The following is a 21,015-nucleotide window of genomic DNA, read 5'->3' as shown; positions in this document are numbered from 1 at the left end:
AAAAGTTTGGAATATTTTGTCATGTTTCAGCTTTAAGTGAAGGACACTCGGTTAATCATAGCGTGCAATGCAGTATTCAGTAATGCAGTAGCATATTAAATTAGAATTTGAATAATTTATTAAATTTTAAAATACCAATGACATATGATTTAAGAGTAATTAAAATGTTATAGTCAGTAGTGGAAATGGCCAATATTCACTGAGGGGACTCTGGCTTTGGAAGTAGGCATTTAATGATAAAACCCTTTATAATTTATAATAACATTACAATTATTTCATATTTTCTCTAAACCTTCTTAGATATCAAAACAGGCACCCTGCAATGCTTATAATGTAAGCATCATTAATGGCCCTGTTTGTTTAATAATTAAAAAAAAAAAAAAAGACTGATGAGTGAAATGAAAGAATGATTTAATAAAAAATGAGAGTTGATTAGTAATAGACTCTAATTGGCCTGATTAGCTTTGTTGTTGCTCAAGTAAAGATAGATAGATAGAAAGAAAGAAAGAAAAAACTGGGGGATGCCAGTGTGTGGTGGTCCAGAATTGTCCACCAGAGCGCACTCTTGCGTCATTATTTTTGGTCATGGCAACCGCGTTTTCATTGACTCATTCTCTGCATAGATCGCACCCAGAACGAACAGAGACACGTCAGAAACACGGGCAGATTCACGAGGAATGAGCCGGTGCCTTTGGATTCATGACATCCTTCTAAAGGCTTTTCACTTGAGTGAGATCTACAGGAGAGCTTTGAATGTTCGGGACTGATCGGATGTTCAGCTGACTGTGATTGCAGGAACATTGTGCGAGCATCATCATGGCTGCGTCTGAATTATATACAAAGGTAAACACACTCCGCATCTGATAGTGTGAACATCAAATGCGAATGTCAGTGCAATGCCGAAGTGTTAACGCAATGTCAGCGCGTACATGCGTGCGAAAGTGGGGCTATTGTTGATGCTTATGCTGGGAGGCGTAGGGAAAATGTTGTGTTTGCCTTCTGATTATTCGAATGAAGTAATTAATCATGCATGCATTATGCCGATGAACAACCTATTGTTTAATTTTATACGAGAATGTGTTTTATATTGCAGTCATATGTTGTGTTTTAGAGTTTTTATTTTGTCTGCATTACCATGCGATTTGTCCTTTATATTGACAACCTTGGATTGCAACATCTTGCAGTATAAAAACATAGTATTTATATAAATACAATGAAATGTACAAGAAACCCCCGCATTGTTTTTTTTTAATTTTTATTGAAGATGATACGTTACATGCAAAGATCTGGACAGTATTAGGTAGACTGTTGTTAAGCAAACACCTTCATCACCCTTGGAAACAGCAGAGATTCATAGTATTGGACATAGAAGCAGAGGTTTTCAAAGGCCTGACTGGGATGTATTGATATGGGTCACAATTGTAGTTGATGGCTGACTGCAGAGAGCCAGTGGGATGCGGGCGGTGCTGATGCAAGCATCTCTAACCGTGTCTGTTGCTGATGCGAGCATCTCTAACATCGCAGCCTGCATCCACGCATCTTCCGGCATAGTTGTTTTCAATCCGTTGCTGCGGCCTGTAGGCCCGTCTGCACACATCAAGATGTCTCCATGGGGAAAAAATCCAATATTGTTGTGTAGCAGCCAAAACATGACATCATCACATATGTAGTCATAATGATTTCTCAGATGAGGAATGGTTGGATGCTTTTACTAAAAAGAGAGGGAAAGAAGAGGAGAGGCCCACCCATCCCCCATGATGCAGCCATCTTATTGTAAATGCATTGACGGATCCTTTTAAGAGCTGCTAGAGCACAGCACATTTATTTTGATCCAAGCTTACATGTACAACAAGCTTGACGAGGGTTATTTTTAAAAGGCATTTGCATTTTATATAGGTAGCATGTTTGTTTAGTAGTCAGCGTATACGATGTTTATTTCCAGGCAAGTTGTGGATCTCATTTAATGGTTAAAGGGATAGTTCACCCAAAAATGAAAATTCTGAGATCATTTACTCTGCCTCACGTTGTTCCAAACCCATAAAACTTAGAAGATCCAAAAAAGGTCATAAAAGCATTATAAAATGAATCTATGTGAATTGAGTGGTTTAACATCTTTTGAAAATATCATTTTATATGATGATCAGATTTAATCTAGGATTTTATTTACATGTAAACAAAGATAGACACATAACATGTCACATTTGATAAACACAGCTCAAATGTGCATGTGTGATAAAAGAGAACCAGTGAGGTAAAGCAATTGTATCTCTTGACAAGACTTTGATTAAACCGCTCAACTCATATAGATTCATTTCATGCCTGAATGATCTTCTTTGTTTGGTTAACTGGACTTTAAAAGGAGGGACAAACATCTCAAACTTCTCAGTTTTAATTAAAAATATATTTATTATAATAATTTGTGTTTCAAAGATTAACCAAAGACTTATGGGTTTGGAACCACATGAACAATACAGTTATTTTAGCTGCATATTTTAGCATAATATTTTAGCGAACAGAAGTCGTACAGTAAACACACATTATATAACGCTCATGACACACTGATCGCACACTGTGACATTTCCGTTCGTTCGCATTGTTTCCACACACATTCGGGGAAATGTTGTGATTTGTTATGTGTATGTTTGCTGTGTTTAATTATTCTGAATGGATCCATGTAGATTTATGCAGTCAGCTTATGTTGGCATCTCCATGTGGTCCTGTTCAGTGTTCCAACTTGACCTGTCTAAAAGGGAACAAGCTCTTTGCTGTTGTACAGCACTATACATGTACTATACAGTTCTTAATTTTTTTTTTTCTTTTTTCTAGGGTTTTGGTGTACATAAATTTGTCAATAATATGGACTCCTTATATCAATTGGTTCTTTGGTGTACTTTTGGAGTCTACAAATGTGTCCATTTTTTTGGAAAGACATTTAAATTTATCCTGAAAAAAGCTTGCAGAAAATTCAGATTTGTGAAAATCACCCTTTAGGCACCACTTATTCTTGTTTTCTGCTAAAGCAGCACAGACGGCTTGCTGCTGTTCACAGAAATGGTCCACCATATCAAATGTAGAACCCCAGTGGGTCGGTTCATCGTGGACCAGCTTGTGCTCTCTGAAGTGAAGGAGCTGTTGCTTTTCTTTTAAAGCCTTGACATTTTGTTTGATCTAGAAAATGCACATATAGTCTTTCTAAGCCTGGACAGACATGATGCCACACAGTCCAGGCTTGTAGCCTTGTTCACTGCCAGATGTAGGTTGTGACTGAACCACGGAACCCAGTGATAAGACTTCTCCTTAAATGCTTTGATGTTTGAGGATGCATTATCTGTTGTGATTCCACTCAGATGTGTCATATCCAGTTTTCATGTTTGAATTACTGTTTCTTCAAGGACCTCTCTAATGTTCTCTCCTGTGTGATCTGAATGCATTGCTGCACATCCAAGACACCAGGACTGCACTAGTCACTTATGAAGTGAATTGTAACAGCCATATATGAGTCCACTGTTCGACTCGCCCAAAGTTCTGTTGTACAAGCAAAGTAAAGCTGACCTCGTTTCATTGTGCAAAGTGGGAATCTCTCTCTCAGAAAAGTATTTTCTTCTTGGGATCTCATATCTTTTGTCAGGCTGTTCTACAAGGTTTCTGAAACTTCTTTTATCAACAACTGAAATGGGAATTTGGTCCATGCAAATAAACTCTGCTACAGCCCTGTTAAGTCTTTTTGCTTCTTTGTAGCTTCTTTCATATTTTCTTGTCATGATAGTACCCCTGAAATAGAATGCTAGCTTGAAGATGTTTTTTTTTTGTTCCCTGTGGGTTTCAAAAGAAGGAATAATTAAATTTACATGTAAAACATCAGCTGTTATGCATCCACATTAGCATTAATATTGGTTATTTTTAGTGTTTGGGTTCATATTAGTTTAATGCACAGTGTTAACCCGGTAAACATGTATTAGTGTATTTTTGAAGAATTATTGATTGATCTAGAAACATAAATGCTATTAAAACTGACATATGTAGCTTTATTGTAGTGTTATTCTAATGTGCACATTAGTAATATTTATACTGTCGATCTTTTAACTCCTTGAACAAATCAGGACGAGCGAGTGTCAAATGTTTGCTAAGATTTTATGTGTTGCCTCCCATGGCAGCACATGCTTTATAGCAGCGCTTGCAGACTGGTGAATTAAGGTTGGTTGGTTCACCTTTTTCATCACTTTTGTAGGCAAAGTAATACCATATTTCACTTCTACCACTTTCTTTATTTATTCATTTCGTACATGTAGGGTGAGTTTCATCTGTTTTAACCATTGTCGTTTCTCCGTTGTCATGCTTGCCGGTTTCGCGTCAGTTTGGTTAACATTTCTGCATAGTGGTGAACTTTGGAACAGCAGCGAATGAAATACTGAACTGAGCAAAATGATGATATCGCACCATTTGAAATATAATATATACCGGTATTTTAGCAGTACCAGTATACCGCACAACCCTAACCTACGGCAATCGTCCTGCGGCCTTGTGCCTACAGCCGAATCACAGCCGTGCTAATATAAAGCCATATCACACGTCTACGAGTTTATGCAAGCGTTTTTTACAACAGTTTGACAGCACCAGTATGTAAATATGTAAGAAACAACAACAGGGAGTCTTTAAAAATCCTCTTTTCTGCACAACTACTTCATTCCGCCATTTATTCAAATCTCAAATTGACAGTTTAACAGCTGAGCCCCAGTCTCTGTTACTAATTCGAAAACGTCAATTACGAACTAGTACCAAAAGGAACGTTGAGTTGCTTCATTAAAATGTTTTTGTATTACTGTATTAAAAGCTTACTGTATTATGTAGAGTATTATGAGAGAGAGATGGTCTGAGTGAGTGTGATTACCTGCATCTGATACAACATTCATTCTTAAACTCAATCTCATATTCACAATAAAACAATAGTTTTAAAAGTCCGCTGAGGAAAGCGATATCTTTTGTCGTACTATTCTTTCATCTGTTAAGTGTGATTTCCGATGACAGTGTTGCTCACTGCATTTGTTGGCTGTGTCTTACAAGGTGTTGTTGAAAGTAAAAATAACTTCCTTGTTTACAACCCTGTTTCAGTCGCTTTCAATATAAAAGTCTTTATAGCTGACTCACTCATAAAAATAGTATCTTGTTGCCATCTTATTGCGGTACAATGTAACTAATCACCATCATGAACACACACAGCATTTCTCAATACTAAATACTATTATTAAATACTACTATAATTTATATAAAATAATATTTACTGAATAATAATATTTAATAAACAACAACAACAACCATAAAAGTTGCTAGGCAGTTCATTCAAAAGCACAAAGGCAGCACTCTGATATACAGCATTAGTTATATAAAATATAACTTGATGCGATTTCGCCCTCAGCCAAAACTATTTGTTCTGGAACAAATAATAGATTAAAGAGACCAAAGACTGCCCATTAGATTTACCCAAAATTAATTATATCTCATGTTTAACCACTAAAGAGTTTTATTTGAAGTATAAACAAGTACATTCTCACCTAGAAAAAAAACTCTCAAAATTACATTCCGTGACACAAAAACCATATATTTTATAAAATTATAGTGGATTTGAACATCAGCCATGAAACTCACTGTGATGTAAATTCTCAAAATGGAAAAATGAGAATTCAGTCATATTCATTCATGCTAATGTCGTTTTAAACCTGTATGATTGACTTTCTTCTGTGGAACACAAATTTTGAAATGTTTTAACTGTTCATCTGTTTATCTGTACATACCGTGAATGTCAATGGGATCCAAAACTTTCAAGCTCCAAAAAGGACAATTAGCATGAAATGAGTCTTCCGGAGCACCACAGTCACTCTGTATGATGAAGAGATCAAGTCAGATAAAGACATTCATTCAACGTATACAAAGACCACAAAGACTTCAAACCTCAACTAACATCAAACCTCATGTGTATTAATTTCACACTACTTTTATATCCTTTTTGGAGTTTCTGACTAGACTTTATTTATAATTTGACTTTATTAATATTATTTTGCATGTTAAACATGACAATTAGAAAGTTGTGACAGAATTTTCTTTTTTTTGGATGAACTGTTCCTTTAATGCAGTCTAGCCTTGTAGTGTCTCACTTGGTAATTGCGATGCACAATCAAAGCATTATTATAGTAATTTTAACTGCTATGATGACATGTCTAAATGTTTTATTTGCCAGTCTGCAGTCAGCATGAGATTTTCCTATCCTCTCTCAAAGGTCCCCAAATCCAAGAAGTCATATTCACGATTTCCTCTGGTTTGTAGGCAACCCTGAGAACACGCAGGTCTTTGTGTATGATAATGTTCTCTGGATAAAACGCACACTGATGCAGGGAATGGCCTGTTCTTTTTGCTAGTATCATGGAATTCTGCTGCAGGCTGCTGCTTACAGATCTTATGGAACCAACTTTTTGCAGAACCACCAGATCCTTATAACAGAGGATGAAATCACACTTCCACATGCACAAAGCTGTGCTAATAGACTCTACTGATCTTTGTGTAAACAGAAAGATAATATATTAAAAGGTTGTATCATCCCTTTTATTATTTACTTTCTTTCCATGATGGCAGTTTATAGAGATGCACTCACACACAAGCTGCAGGTTTTCTGTCAGATCCAATATACTTGGCACAAAAATACACATCAGCTGCTTGTTCCTAATGGTGGGATTTTTTTAGAAGGGACTGCAGAGCAGTAGGTGCTACACAAAGCCAGAAATAGTGCAAGGTTTGACAAATGTTTTTTTTTTTTTTTTTTTTTTACCACATTTTACTTTTATGATATTTAGGAATAATAGTATTTCTCCTGCTTTGTCCTTATAACCTCATTATGACTAAGAACAGCTAATTGACCCTTCACAGGGAGTTTGATGTTCATTCATGTTTATTTCATGCTATAACTAGTAAAGAGCAAGAGATGATCAGTTTACATGCCGCTTGAACTGAGGCGCTACAGTGATCTTTCATGACACATTAAAGAGCCACAAAACAGTATTTATTGTTTGAATTTCTTACAAAATTACAAAATTTGAAAGCTGAGACGTTGTTTCATACCAAAAGTAACCTGCTCTGTCTTGTCTGTGGGCACATTGTCAGTGTCCTCTTTCCTCCACAATGTATTTTTCACTGCGTGAGAACATGTGGTGTGAGAGCATCATAGCTTGTCAGCTGTAGCAACAATAGCAATAGGTGTCTTTGATGTATAAATGTGGTGTCAGGTACTCATATAAACTTCTCAATATCCAGATTACTGCTGAGCTTGTGAGTCAGTGACAAGGTGATCAGTTTATCTGTATCTGGTAATTTATGTGCCATATGTGCCATAATCAGTGCCATATGTTACAACCTGCCTAAAATGATACAATATTTCTGAATTAACAAATAAAGATATTTCTAAAAAAAAAAAAATTCAGTAAAAAAAGAATGATTAGGATGTGGAAAATAAATAAGGAAAATAAATTATTTTGTATTTGTTACACCACATGTTATTATTAGACTCAAATTTAAACTTGATCTAAAATGGTTTTTAAAACCAAATAAAGCCAACATGAATGTTTATCTTTTTATTATCATGGGCATTTTGTTGTAACAATGTTATCGGCCCTTTGTGTGATAAGCATATATGTGAATGACTTTGTTCTTTCTTAAATGGCAATCCATTAATTGCCAACATGTGTTGCATTACTAGGAAGTAAATAAGTTCTATATATGGTTAATTTAAATAAGCATAGCCATTTACATGTGGCATCTGTTGTCATGTTTGCATGCGAGTTTGAAACTGATCTCTCTGTCTACTGATTGTCCCAAAGTTTTGCAGAAAGATGCAATTAAAAAAAAAAGTTCTTGCTCATGTGACACTAGAGGGTTTGGCTGTTCTGAGAACAGCTGAGGATACAGACAAACAGTTCTCTCAGCTGACTCGCACATCAGCCACTCAGAAGACCATCTCCCAGACGCAATTATCAATATATCTGCCTGGGATCAGGGTTCCAATCAGATGCATTGAGCGATCCCTAATGTGTTTCCCAGCACTGGCAGAAATAGGACAGACGTTATTTTTATTTTCTTCAGTATGAAATAGAGCAGGTTGTGCTTTAAACATGAACCAGGAATTGGATTTTATGTTTGTTAAAGTAAGTACTAAGCCTTTTGTCTTTCAGTATACATTGTGGTACTTGCTTAGTTGATGATCAGGAGATTTTGGAGACACAAGCTAAATTGGTTACTGAAATGCTGGTTGTAACCCTTACATCAGTGTGGGTTCGAACTGACACAAATCAAGCTAATTCTTTCATCTCGCCTGTATTTGATGTAGCTGCTTCAGTGTAGTAAATACTTTGAATGGTTTTATTAAAGATGTACAGATTATAATAATCAATTAGATAATAATAATAATAACAATAATGTAAACATTTGTTTGCATATTACATTTAAACGTGCATATTATTATTGTCTAATAGTATGCTTAATATGTGCACGCACACACACACAAACACACACATATAGATAGATATATATATATATATATATATATATATATGTGCACGCACACACACACAAACACACACATATAGAGAGAGAGAGAGAGAGAGAGAGCTTACATTTTTAAAAAAAATATTTGGAATACATTTGTTGTACAATTGTAATTGTTGTTTTGTCAATTATCATGAGGATTAAATTTTCTGTACTTTTCTGTAGTGCTCATGCAGTATCCATAAGCATGAATCAGGGTGAACTGATAAAAACTGAATCATGCAACATGACGGAAATGGAACGATGGAATCTCATATCATGGGATTTTATTGTCTGTGTGAACATCACATCTCCATTTAATTTGACTAAATTTAATCTTGCATCATTACGTTTGGATGAGAGCCTGTCTTGGCTATGGTAATTCATCAGGATGTGTGTTAGCACTGTTCTATGCCCCAGAGAATCCTGGGTAACCTGGCTTTGGAATTCTTAGAGTGACTGTAAACAAGTGCAACATAGTTATTTTTGCAGCAAACAGATTTTGTGGGATTTCAGACATTTTTGGCAAGCGTAGGTTGAGAGCTGGTCAGTAGTAACAGTCTGGTGGGTGAAGGGTTTGCTGGTGAAGGGAGACTCTGGGAAACAGCAGGCAGCAGATTTTCACATGAGCGTGTATCATGTGATGGTCTGTTCAGATCTTTCCCTCTCCCTTTTTCCTTGTTTTCTCCTTTAAACTGTGAGGTCAAAGCCCAGAGCATCATGTAACATTTAAAGGGATAGTTCACCCAAAACAAAGATGTTTAGCACAATGTTCAAACTACTTTTCTCTATGAAAGTTAAAGGACAAAAACACCATAAAAAACATCTTAAATATAGTTATAAATATAGTTACAGTATAGGGGTGGGCGATATGGCAATAATATATCATGATTTTTTTTCAGGAAAATCACGATTCACAATTTTATCATGATTCTTTGTCATGTTGGTGTCATTTAGCAATAGTTGGTGAAGATAAAAATCGTTGTCATTATTTTATCTTTGTTATTAAAAAATAAGAACAAAGATACACATTACAAAAACTTAAAAGTTATTTTGAAGAGTGTGGGTAGCCAAACAGTTGCTGGTCCCCAGTGACTTCCATAGTATTTTTTTTCTCCTACTATCAAAGTCAATGGGCACCAGCAACAGTTTGGTTATTCCCACATTCTTCAAAATATCTTCTACAGCACAAGAAAGATATTAATACACGTTTGGGACAACATGAGAATGAGTAAATAATGACAGAATTTTATTTTTCTATAAAATTACTATCTAAAGAACTATCCTTTTAATGACAATCGCAGCAGTATGTTTAGTACAATTATGCGTTCCAGATGAGTTCGGAAATTGTTGAAATGTCCCACTTCAAACCTCACGTCACGTTTACATATTGGTCTCATGATGACCCCATGACACGAGAGAATTTTTAGTTTTTTTTTTTTTTTCTGCATAGTTTTGTAGCATACAGTGTCACAAACAGAATGAGTCCATCCACTAAAAAAAAAAGTCAAAGATAAGCGATTTTGTTTATTTGAATTCTGGCGCTTTCTCATGACGGCTCGTGACGCGCTTGTCACGGTTGGTAAACTGTGATCTCTGGGTTTTGCACTTTGTGGTGAAATCTGTGTGTTTCGTGTCTGCACTGATTAGCTAGTGGGCGTCTCCGTTAATTGTCATCAGCAGCAGCTGTCACTCATTACCCTCTCCCTATATATATGGCTTGTCTCACGTCTTGTGTTTGTGAGAGCGTTGTTTCATGTTTGGTAACGGTTCTTTGCTTCTATGTTGTTCTGCGTTGGATGTCCGTGTCTTCCCCCGGAACCTCATCCACTCATCGCACCTTCACAAGCATCACCACTTACCTTCGGCTCGATTCCCCGCAGTTCCTGTGCCATCCTCTCCTGCTGCCAACTCACCATCACCATCTGGATTACTCACTGTCTCCCACCATCTTGGATTGTCGTCTTCCCAGCGTTGTTTGTATTTTGTTTGTGTTGTTTGGTTTTCATTAAACTGTTTCATACTCGCACTTGTTTCCAGCTTCTCCTTCACCCAGTCGTCACAGCGCTCTGTGACACACCTGTCATCTGATGGGGCGTAACTTAGCAATCTGCTTTTTGCACAAATATTTTTTTCTTTTTTTGTTCTTCAACATTTTCATATATGTGTGTGGATGTATCTGCATAATTACCATCTCTATGACTGATAATCAGCGTGTGATAGACAGCTATCAGTGTGAATGCAGTCTATATGAATAGAGTGTGATTACTGAATATATGGCACATCTGTATGATTACCATCTGTATTACTGGCCATCAACATATGATTACCGATAGGGCTGGACAATATATCGAACGATATGACCATGCGCATCTCGTCAGTAAAGCCGGTTCCATGATTAGCGGTAAATCCCCATCACCTGCTTTCAAATGGAGCTGCAGTTAATACACAGAGCCGTAGTTCACTGAGAAGCTACGCTATATCGAGTTCATTATTGAAGATGAATCGCCTTTGATAATGAACTCGATATAGCGTAGCTTGTACTGCAGCAAAGTTCCTTGATTATTACGCCGGATTGAGAGTATAGTTCCTAGCCATATCAGCCTAGAAAATCACAACTTTTCATTTTCCGTCGGTCTTAGTACACAATGTAACTACAGAAGAGTCAAGTTTTAAAAAAAAAACCCTTTGGCGATTTTTGAGTGAGATGCTAATGGTCTAATCAGATTCAATGATCTATGCTAAGCTAAGCTAAAAGTGCTACTGCCAGCTGAATGGATTAGAAAATGGTTAAACTCAACTGTTTAATTCTAGGGGATTTGGAAAATGAGCCTATTTACAAAAAAAGTGGAGTGTTCCTTTAAGATATTGCATATGGGTTTGGAACAACATGAGGGCATGTAACTTTTAAATTCTATAAAAGAATTTTCATTTTTGGGTAAAGTATAGCTCTACTACAGATCATTATAGGATTGTTACTGATGTGTGCAAGGATGCATACGTGGTAGGTATGTCTGAACCACCACATAAACTTAACTTCATGACCAAAATACTTGTGTAATGTCATCCAAATTGAATGACATGGTCAGGAACTGAGCTTTCACGTGGCTCACAGTGAGATCACAGTGGGGTTTCATTGAAACACTACAAGTGAATGGGATTGAGATGTAACATCAGGTGAAGATTAGGTTAATGACGATAAATCAGAGGTGTAGTTCACCTAGTTGGGATTAACCTCATCTAAACCTTGGTTAAATCCGATCCCTGGTAAACTTTTTCACACGATTGGACTCAATGCGTTTGACATGGATTCACACATGGACTTACTATCAACTGGAGTATAAAGGCTATCCATTTGGCTGTACATATATGCTAAGCATTTGCGTAAAATCTGGAATATACTCTAGGCTTAAGCATTCATGCTTCTTACAACCATGAGACACAGAGACATCACTATAGCCATAACTATGTCTGACATTATAATTTTGTCTGTAATTTGGTCTGTATACACTCAGAACTATAATTTAGAGATGGCAGTTCAAAAACTTAGTAGTGTGTATGGGCATTGTGTATTTTTATAATGAAACCTTCTAGATGCATCAGTTCATGTGAGTCTGTGTGTTTGTGCTGAACATGCCACATGCTCATGTATTATGTCACATTACAGATGCCCTTTTATTGGTTGTGGGTCATGTGTGTGCATGTTTGTCTGTCTCTGTCTGCTGAATCATGTGGTTGTGTCACATGAGGATTATCTCATGTTTTTTTTTTTTCAGCTGTATTGAAACCACACATTTGCTGTTTTCACACCATCCTGTAATCCTCAATTTTCTGGCATTATGGGTGATCATCACTAAGTGTGAATGTGGCCAAGTGGGAGAGATGTAGGCGCAAGTTGTGTCTGCAGTAGTGACCGTGTTTTTGACTGTGTGTGTGTGTGTGTGTGTGTGTGTGAGAGAGAGAGAGAGAGAGAGAGAGATAGATTGTGTTGAGATGCTATTTTTACCCTCTCTCTTCCTGTTCTTGTATATCTGTTGCTAGGAGCTCAGTTCTGGGATTGTCTCCTCCAGAGACTCAGGTTAGACAAACGAATATGTCACTGCTTCTGTGGATGGTTGTCTGTTTCAGAGCATATATCTGTGTTTATGTGTGGTTTGTTTCTGAACCGCTTGTTAATTATTTATGGTTAGTATGGATACAACCTTGTATGCACACACTGGCAAAAAATGGTCATTGACTAGTAAAATATTTAGTTTACTTGACATAAAGACACTATAAAGAACAACTGATGATGGGTTGTTGAATTATTCGAAAAAATAATGCACACCTGAGGTGGTAATGCAGCCATGATGCATGAATGCCCTAGAGTCAATTATTCTGCTCATGCTATGGTTGGTTACCTCAAGACATTGTTCAGAAGAGATATTTCAAGATATTTGTCAGTTTTGTTTCCTTAAAATGCAAATTTCTCATCTCATCCCACACCTCTATTGCTAATTACAAAACATTTTAGAGCTAGTAATGGAGGCTTGAGCCATTGATTTGCAGACTTTGCAGCTATTAGAAATCGAGAGACAGAGAGAGATTAATTGTAGCTGTGTGAAGCATGTGTAAATTACCTGAGTTTGTGTGTCACTCAACAGTGTACAGCAGCAACATCTCTACTTATAGCGAAACTGTAAGTTTAACTGCTTCAAGAACAGCGACCTTACAACCTTGTTACTGAGAAATGTCATGTAGTTTTCAGCTGCAAAACTAGTTTAGTGAGAAAGTCATGGGGCATCACTAACAAAAAGCTTCTGTGCGTGTGTATGTTTCTGTGTGTGTGCAAGTGTGTGTCTGTACTGTATGTGTGTGTGTTTGTATGGGAGAGAAAACAGGAAATAGAAAGTGTGCTTTTTGTCTATAATAAAATGTAATTGCATGGGAAAATCATGGTAATAGTTTGTCATTTTTATCCTATTGTTTTTTGTTATATTTATTGTAGGGATGCACCGATAGGATTTTGTGGGGCCGATACCGATTTTAACAACACTTATTGGCCGATTCTGATACCGATACCGATATTTGTCACTTCCTCTTTTACTTGAAATTTTGGCAATAAAATAGATATTATTTTGAACATGTTATAAATCAGCAAAGTTCAAAAACACCTGCATTAAATTATACTAGCAGTTTTATTGCTGCATCATTAAATAATTTCTAATGAACATGGATTGGATTCATTTAATATTCAGCAGGCCTAAATAAATACAACAGAACAAAGATTAACAGTTTTCAGGTACAGAAATAAAGTAAACAACAGAAATAAACAGTAAAGTAAAAATGTAAAATAACACTTCACTGTATAAATTAAATACATATTAATCATTCTTTATTGTAACAGACTTTATTATGATTAATCTTCTAATTTGTTTTTGTATCCATTTTAATATTTTTTGTAAGTTTAAATATGTATGAGATCTCCTTTATTCAGGTGGGACTCTTATTTTAACGGGGTTTCTAGTTTATGGAGCTATATGGAAGCATGCAGTTCTTTGCATTGTCAGTTTATTAAGCACCCCCCGAAAAGGCATGAGATCTGTATATATTTGTTTACTGTTAGTTGTAATAAGTCATTTGCTGTATGTTGATGGTAATGCAACTGAGAGAGAGTTTAATGTGCACCTCTCGTGCTGTGTTTTTTTTAGCTCTTATGATGATTTTTTTTTTTATATATAATGTATATGTGCTGAACTTATTCTTAGCCTCTAATTCAATCACTGGCTAGTGAAATCTACCAATGCATTAGCCAGTGGCTAACAGCATACAATATTTAGCCACAAATGTGAAATTTAGTCACATGCAAAAGATTTACTCGCAATGTAGAGGGTTGGTATAATTATTACAAGGTCCTAACTGGACAATTTTGATAAAAATCTCTTCATATTACTATTTGATATTTCTTATAATTTTCCAAAAGAATGATTTAATGGATAGATATAAAGTATTAAAAAATGCATGACATGAACGTAGCATAACCCCACCCCAATAACTTTACAACAAGCTGATTGGTTCCGTGAGTGGGACAGTGCGTCGCTATGGAGATAGCATGGAAGTCTGTTTGTTTTCTCTCAGTTATACTGATGTGTCAACATCTCTGCAAAATGATTTTGTTAATCAGTGTGTCGACAAACAAGGAAATGAAGGAATAATTAAAAGAGGCAGACAGAGATGAATACATGTACACTGTACAGATAAAAATAGATTTTGACTGTTTGTTTTTTAAATTGATTGGGTAAACCCAGCCTCCTCCTGTAACTCATATGCTCATTCAAACCTGACCCCCATCACCCACGAGGGGAAACGATCACTATGGTGATGCCCAAATGACTGATTTATTGTGCATCATCATGTGCTTCTCTAATGTTTACTAAAGAGTTCATACAGATAGGACATGTAAATGGTGCAGGTTTTCATCTGGAACCGATGCTTTCATTCTTTAATAGACATCTTTTAGATGCATGTTTTCTTACTGGGTAGACCAATATGGAGTTCCTAACTAAAGTTTGGGAGGAACATGCTCATTTATTCCAACCAATCAGGCTAAATATGTTTATTACCTTCTCTTACATCTAAAGTGCCCCGTTATGCCATTTTTAAAGGTCCCATATTGTCAAAACTGAAATGTCAAAACTGAAAACTGGCTTTTTTCATGATAACTGAGGTCTAAGGGCTATGCAACTACCATATAAGTTTCAAAACAGTCAATCCACAGACAAATGCATAAAGTATAAAGCATAAAGTAGCTGTGCCTTTTTATGAGCCGTTGTAACTTCCGTAAAAAGGTGACGTCAGAACTACACAGTCGCTGCCTTTCAGCCACCCCAAGCACTGTCCATCATTCCACCCTCCTTTTGCCAAACCCCCAGACAGCATTGTGTCCATGCCATTGTTGAGCAACAACAACATGGAAACATGTCAAGAAAATGCTGTTCAGTTGATGGATGTCAAGAAACTACATCATTGCACAGGCTTCCGAAACTAGGGTTGGGCCAATAGACGATGCCATCGTCCATCGTCAATGGCTGATAGACTTCACGATGTTGAGCTGGCATCATGATCCTCCCAGGTTTTTAATACTTATACTGCAAATATATATTCTTACGGACATCAAAATCTAAAATAAAGCTCCAGAAAGGTGTATAATATGTGACCTTTAAGGTTCCTAATATTGTTTTGGGAGTCTCCTATAGGTTTACATGCATGCAAGGTCAAAAATACACATACACATACAGCTACATTACACACTACATGAAAGGCAGTATTGGAAATGGCATAATAGTGACCTTGTGAATCTAGCATGATTTAAATCATTTGGGCACTGTTAAACATTGTTAAACAATTAGTTTAGTATCTACACCAATTAACTTTTTAAATATTACTATATAAAAAGTTCAGTAAGGCATTATCTCTCTATTCTCAACGGTATATTAATTAGTTAGGCTACATGTTACGCAAAATGAAAACAGGGCTTTGAGAGCTGTGTTGTGTGTCTGTGTGACAATCATTCAACTGTTGAAACATTGAAAATAAGTTGTTGCACGATCAGTGGACCGGTCGACAAAGAACTTCAGTTAAACATGGGTTTGAAAAACTGGATGTGATGATCTAAAGGACCTTAAAGACCCCATCAAATGTCTTAGGGACATTTCAAAGGGTTAAATAACCAGTAGCCTTTAGATTACATCATAACCGCAACATTTCAATGGTCAAAGAGTTGTATCTGCATGTTGAGCCATTAATTTTGTCAAGCCATTAATATCTTTTTCTGGAATGTATGTATCTGCTTAAAGTTATTTTAGTCATCCCAAAGTAATTTCATTGGCAGATAGAACTTTTTTTTTCCTCCTACTCCAGTGCATTGTGATGTAAGTAGGAACCTAATGCTGTACCAGTGCAGTCAGACTGCTGCTGTCGAAAATGTGCTTATGTATTTGTGAGCATATGCATAGTGCTTGTGGTAATGCGGCTATGTGTAAGCCCTCAAATTAATTCTTGAATTCCCACTGGTGAGGTAATAAAGTAAACACAGTTGATTTGTGAACATAAAGATGCAGGACGACTGCACCATATTGGACAATTTAAATGAAGGATGTTTTACTTTTTTGCTGTGGTATTGTGAAATTTCACTGGTATTGGTACCTTTGACTTTAATATGACTCAATGTTAAAAATGCATGAGCAGTTTTTTGAGGTGGAGGGTGTGTGTGCCAGTGTGTCTGTGTGAGCCTCATACACGAATGAGTTATAATGATGGTGTGGAAAGCTGGGCTATATCCCATCTGGCCCATGTGACTAACTCTGACGTAATCACTGTTGACACAGTCAGGCAGCATTCAGAAATGCTTAAAACACACACAGAGTGAAAAATGGACCTCACTGACTCATGAAATATGTTGGAGCAAGTTGACAGAATTGATTGCTATAGCCCATCCATGCTGCTTTATTCTCTTCATATTTTTGTGTCATCTCTCAAAAGTGTTCCTAAGTTTTTCTCTTTTAAATAAATATTTTGTGTGTGTGTGTGTGTGTGTGTGTGTGTGTGTGTGTGTGTGTGTGTGTGTGTGTGCGCACAATATTATGGACCACATCCTAGAGCCCTGAAGTGTGCAGCTATACTTTTTTAATTGTGACTATACTTTTTTTTCTGCTATTTCTTTGTTTGATACTTTTCTCTTGATACTTTATTACAGAAAAATAGTAAATATTATTTAAAATGACATTCACACCACATTTAATCAGCATAAAGTGGCGCATGTTCAACTAAATAACAGTTGTATGGAATAACATGATTCTTTTGATTTGAATTCATGAAAATATTTTTGAATCTATATTAACTTGCACACCCCTCTGAATATCTTTTGCCAGTTTTTGAGTTCCTGTGTCATGTGATGAAATGTTTTAGCTAATTTTTTTCCCCAGTTTGTCTGCAACAGCTAACATGTTTAGCAGCAGAATGCCTTCTTTTCCAATCTCACTCACATTCCCATATGATGAATTACAATGCCTCAAATCTGTGTTAAATAGGAATATTCAATGAACATTGTGTGAGCGAGTGATATTAACTGATCATTCTGTCTTTACAGTATGCACGGGTCTGGATCCCAGATGTAGAAGAAGTGTGGAAGTCAGCAGAGCTCACCAAGGACTACAGACATGGAGATGGAGTACTGCAGCTACAACTGGAGGATGGAAAGGTCAGCGTGTGTGTAATAGAGTAATGAGTGTTTATAAGCCTCATCAGACTCTTTTCATTAGCACTGCTCACAGTATAGATTTACCGGAGCACTTCAATTTTATTGGGACTGGTCCAGGGGATTTATCCTACAGCCTTTGTGTTAACAGTCCAGATCATTAACCATTAGCTTAAATGTACCACTGTCAGTCACACTGAGTATTATCAACAATCATTTCAACATGTTACAGTAAATGCTTTAATAGAACCCCCAGCAGTCAAGCATACATAATTTGTAAATGAACCACATGGAATTATAACAACAACAATATTAAAACATTATACTTGTTAATATGAGACTGTTATAGAATGATATTACAATAACCAACCAACCCTGGCAGTGCAGAGATATACTGTAGCTAACCTTTAAACTTTCAGCTCAATGATAATGTAAAAAGTAAAACTAGTTAATTTTGCTTTAAATCAAGGCTCAGATTGTACCAAAAAGGGGTATAAAACACTGCAAAAAAGTATAAAAGCACTGTTTACATGAAACCTACAGCGATTACTGTATGTCAGTAATAATGCAAAAATTCCCCCACATTGGATAAGTAGTTCCACTGTACAAATGTACAGCTATCCAATGAATGAAAGAATGAACTTCATGCATAATTATTGGGTAAGTCAATATTCTGAGCATATTTTTTACAAGCACATTTCACCAATTCTAAAAAAAAAAACTGCCTAATAATTATGCCCAAAACACCTTTGAACATTCCTTCAGACAGAAGGAATCTTTAAATCAGTGATCTCTGTAGGGGGTAATGACAGTAAAAGTGGCAGTGGTAATATTTTTATGATAGTAATATTTAGATTTTTATGAGAAATAGGAATTAATTTGTGTTATTTAAAAGAATGGCAATCATATTGTTCCAAATTCATTTGATTTAGATATTTCAATGGAAAACAAAAGGAGATGATTTGTGAATTTTTGACACAGAGATCAGTTTCATAGCACAGAAGTCAATGATATCGAATGCCATTGGTTCTCCTGTGGCTTGTGACCGATTCAGGTTTGAATATGCTGAAGCGTGAATGAGTCGTTTTTTCAGTCTGTTCCTTACAGAAACCTATCATCTGACTTCAGAATAGTGGTCGACCGATATATCGCAAAGGCTGAAATATCGGCCGATATATGGCATTTTTCAAATATCGGTATCGGCCCATAAGTTTTTCTGCTTGGCCGATGTGTTAGAGGCAGGACTTTTATTTTGACGGCGCTGAGAATGGCAGCATCAGAGCACACAGTACTCACATTCTCCCTCTTATTCGCCACTGTTGTAAACAGTTCTGTCTAATATGGATAGAAGTCTGTCCAATAATCCGATAGAACGGTTAAACAAAGGAATTAATGTATACATAAAGTATTGTAACGATTGCTTTTATATTATTAGTAATAGGCAAGCATTATAATATTTTCTCGTTTGCCATCAGCATTAAGCAAATATACATTTATATAATTTAAACAAATATTTGAATGGCTAATGAACGTTTAATTTAGCAAACCTTGCAAACTTCGAATCCATCTGTGAGATCTTGTGAAGTGTGCATTTTTATCCAGCATGATCGTGTGATCTCTGCGTGACGGTCGGTCCGTGTGAATTGAATGCTTTAAACTTTAAACTCGTGATTTCAAATTATGCTGCGCTTTATGCATTTGCCCACTGTCATATTCATGTAATTTTCACTGTGTGCTGTATGTAAAATGAGCGTTACCTTAGCTTTATTTGAAAAAATATGAACACAAACTCACAAAAACACCCAATAACACTTAATTCACAGTTATTAACACCATTTAAATCATATTTAAATAAAATATTAATAAATATCTAAAAAATACTTAACAACTATAGTACATCTAAAATATATGTTTATTTTACACATTTATTTTTTAATCAATTGTCAAATGATTTCAAATTTCTTAAATAATAATAATAATAAAAAAATATATATTTGCTTTATATCGGCTATCGGCCCTCCTGCTTTCCAAGATATCGGCATCGGCTGTCAAAAAAAAAACACATATCAGTCGACCATTACTTCAGAAGATGTATAATCACACATATAATTGGTAATTATTTATTTTATTTTATTTTTTTGTGCCATGAATTGTGCTGTTCAGGAACTGGAGTACAAATTGGACCCCAAGACAAACAACTTACCACATCTCCGTAACCCAGATATCCTGGTGGGAGAAAATGACCTGACTGCTCTCAGTTACCTTCACGAGCCCGCTGTGTTACACAATCTGAAAGTGCGCTTCATGGATTCCAAACTCATCTACACATACTGTGGTAACCACTCATATATACACACACACACACACACACACACACTAGACACACAATGTATCTAGAATTATTGAGCTCAGTGTTTTTTATTGTTTGACCCAGGTATTGTTCTAGTCGCTATAAACCCATATGAGACGCTGCCCATCTATGGAACGGACATCATTAACGCATACAGTGGGCAGAATATGGGTGACATGGACCCTCACATCTTCGCAGTGGCAGAAGAAGCTTACAAACAGATGGCCAGGTGGGGTTGAGCAAGATGAAGTTGGTTAAATGAATAAGATGTTAAGATAAATATGTTAGATTTAGTTTGAAATGGCATCACACCTGATCATTCTTCAATTTGGTTTCAAGTATGTCAGGGTCTTAGATACGCATTACCTTCAAATAATGCACAGATGTTTGAAGGTCAGTCTATTGCCCCCTTCACTGCTGTGGCTTGTTACTGCCGTAGAAATGCAAAAGCATGTTAAAGGAATAGTTCACCCAAAATGAAACTGTCATCATTTACTCACTGTCAAGTTCCAAATCAGTGTGATTTGCTCTGGGCTTTGGGAAACAAAAGATGATACTGTATTTTGAAGAATTTTGGAGTAGACCCCAGAAAAGTCATATGGGTTTTTGAATGACACAAGAGTGGTTAAATGAATCGTTTTCAATTTTGGGTGAACTACCTGTTTAGGTACAGTTACAGTGCTTAACGAATTTATTAGAATTTTAGAATGTACTGTTTTTGGTTATTATGCGTGAATAAAGATTATTTACAGTAGTTGTTTCAGTTTGTGATTTGCCTAATAAATAACAATAACATTTTCAGTTTTAAACAAGTTTTTGACAGATTCCTAAAATATTTGTGTTTTATTATGACAGGTGGTCTAAT

The 21,015-nt window shown here is 36.1% G+C and overlaps 2 protein-coding genes across 2 annotated transcripts in view; both read left to right on the top strand.

Annotated features, from left to right (window-relative positions):
- The window catches only part of LOC109110285 (protein FAM214A-like), a 56,881-nt gene extending 48,326 nt beyond the window's left edge, over positions 1 to 8,555 (top strand). Inside the window, exon 14 of the mRNA XM_042774973.1 lies at positions 8,536 to 8,555. The gene's annotated coding sequence lies outside the window, so the exon portion shown is untranslated. The remainder of the gene's footprint in view (positions 1 to 8,535) is intronic.
- Positions 7,951 to 21,015, top strand: part of LOC109109539 (unconventional myosin-Va-like) — a 60,790-nt gene continuing 47,725 nt past the window's right edge. Inside the window, 4 exon segments of the mRNA XM_042774975.1 lie at positions 7,951 to 8,186; positions 17,693 to 17,803; positions 19,964 to 20,135; positions 20,235 to 20,379. Coding sequence (XP_042630909.1) covers positions 8,154 to 8,186; positions 17,693 to 17,803; positions 19,964 to 20,135; positions 20,235 to 20,379 — 461 coding nt within the window. The 5' untranslated portion in view covers positions 7,951 to 8,153.

This window comes from Cyprinus carpio, chromosome A18 (assembly GCF_018340385.1).
Source record: "Cyprinus carpio isolate SPL01 chromosome A18, ASM1834038v1, whole genome shotgun sequence".
NCBI lineage: Eukaryota > Metazoa > Chordata > Actinopteri > Cypriniformes > Cyprinidae > Cyprinus > Cyprinus carpio.
The sequence above is the reverse complement of the archived record's forward strand: the minus strand, read 5'-3'. Positions and strand labels throughout refer to the sequence as shown.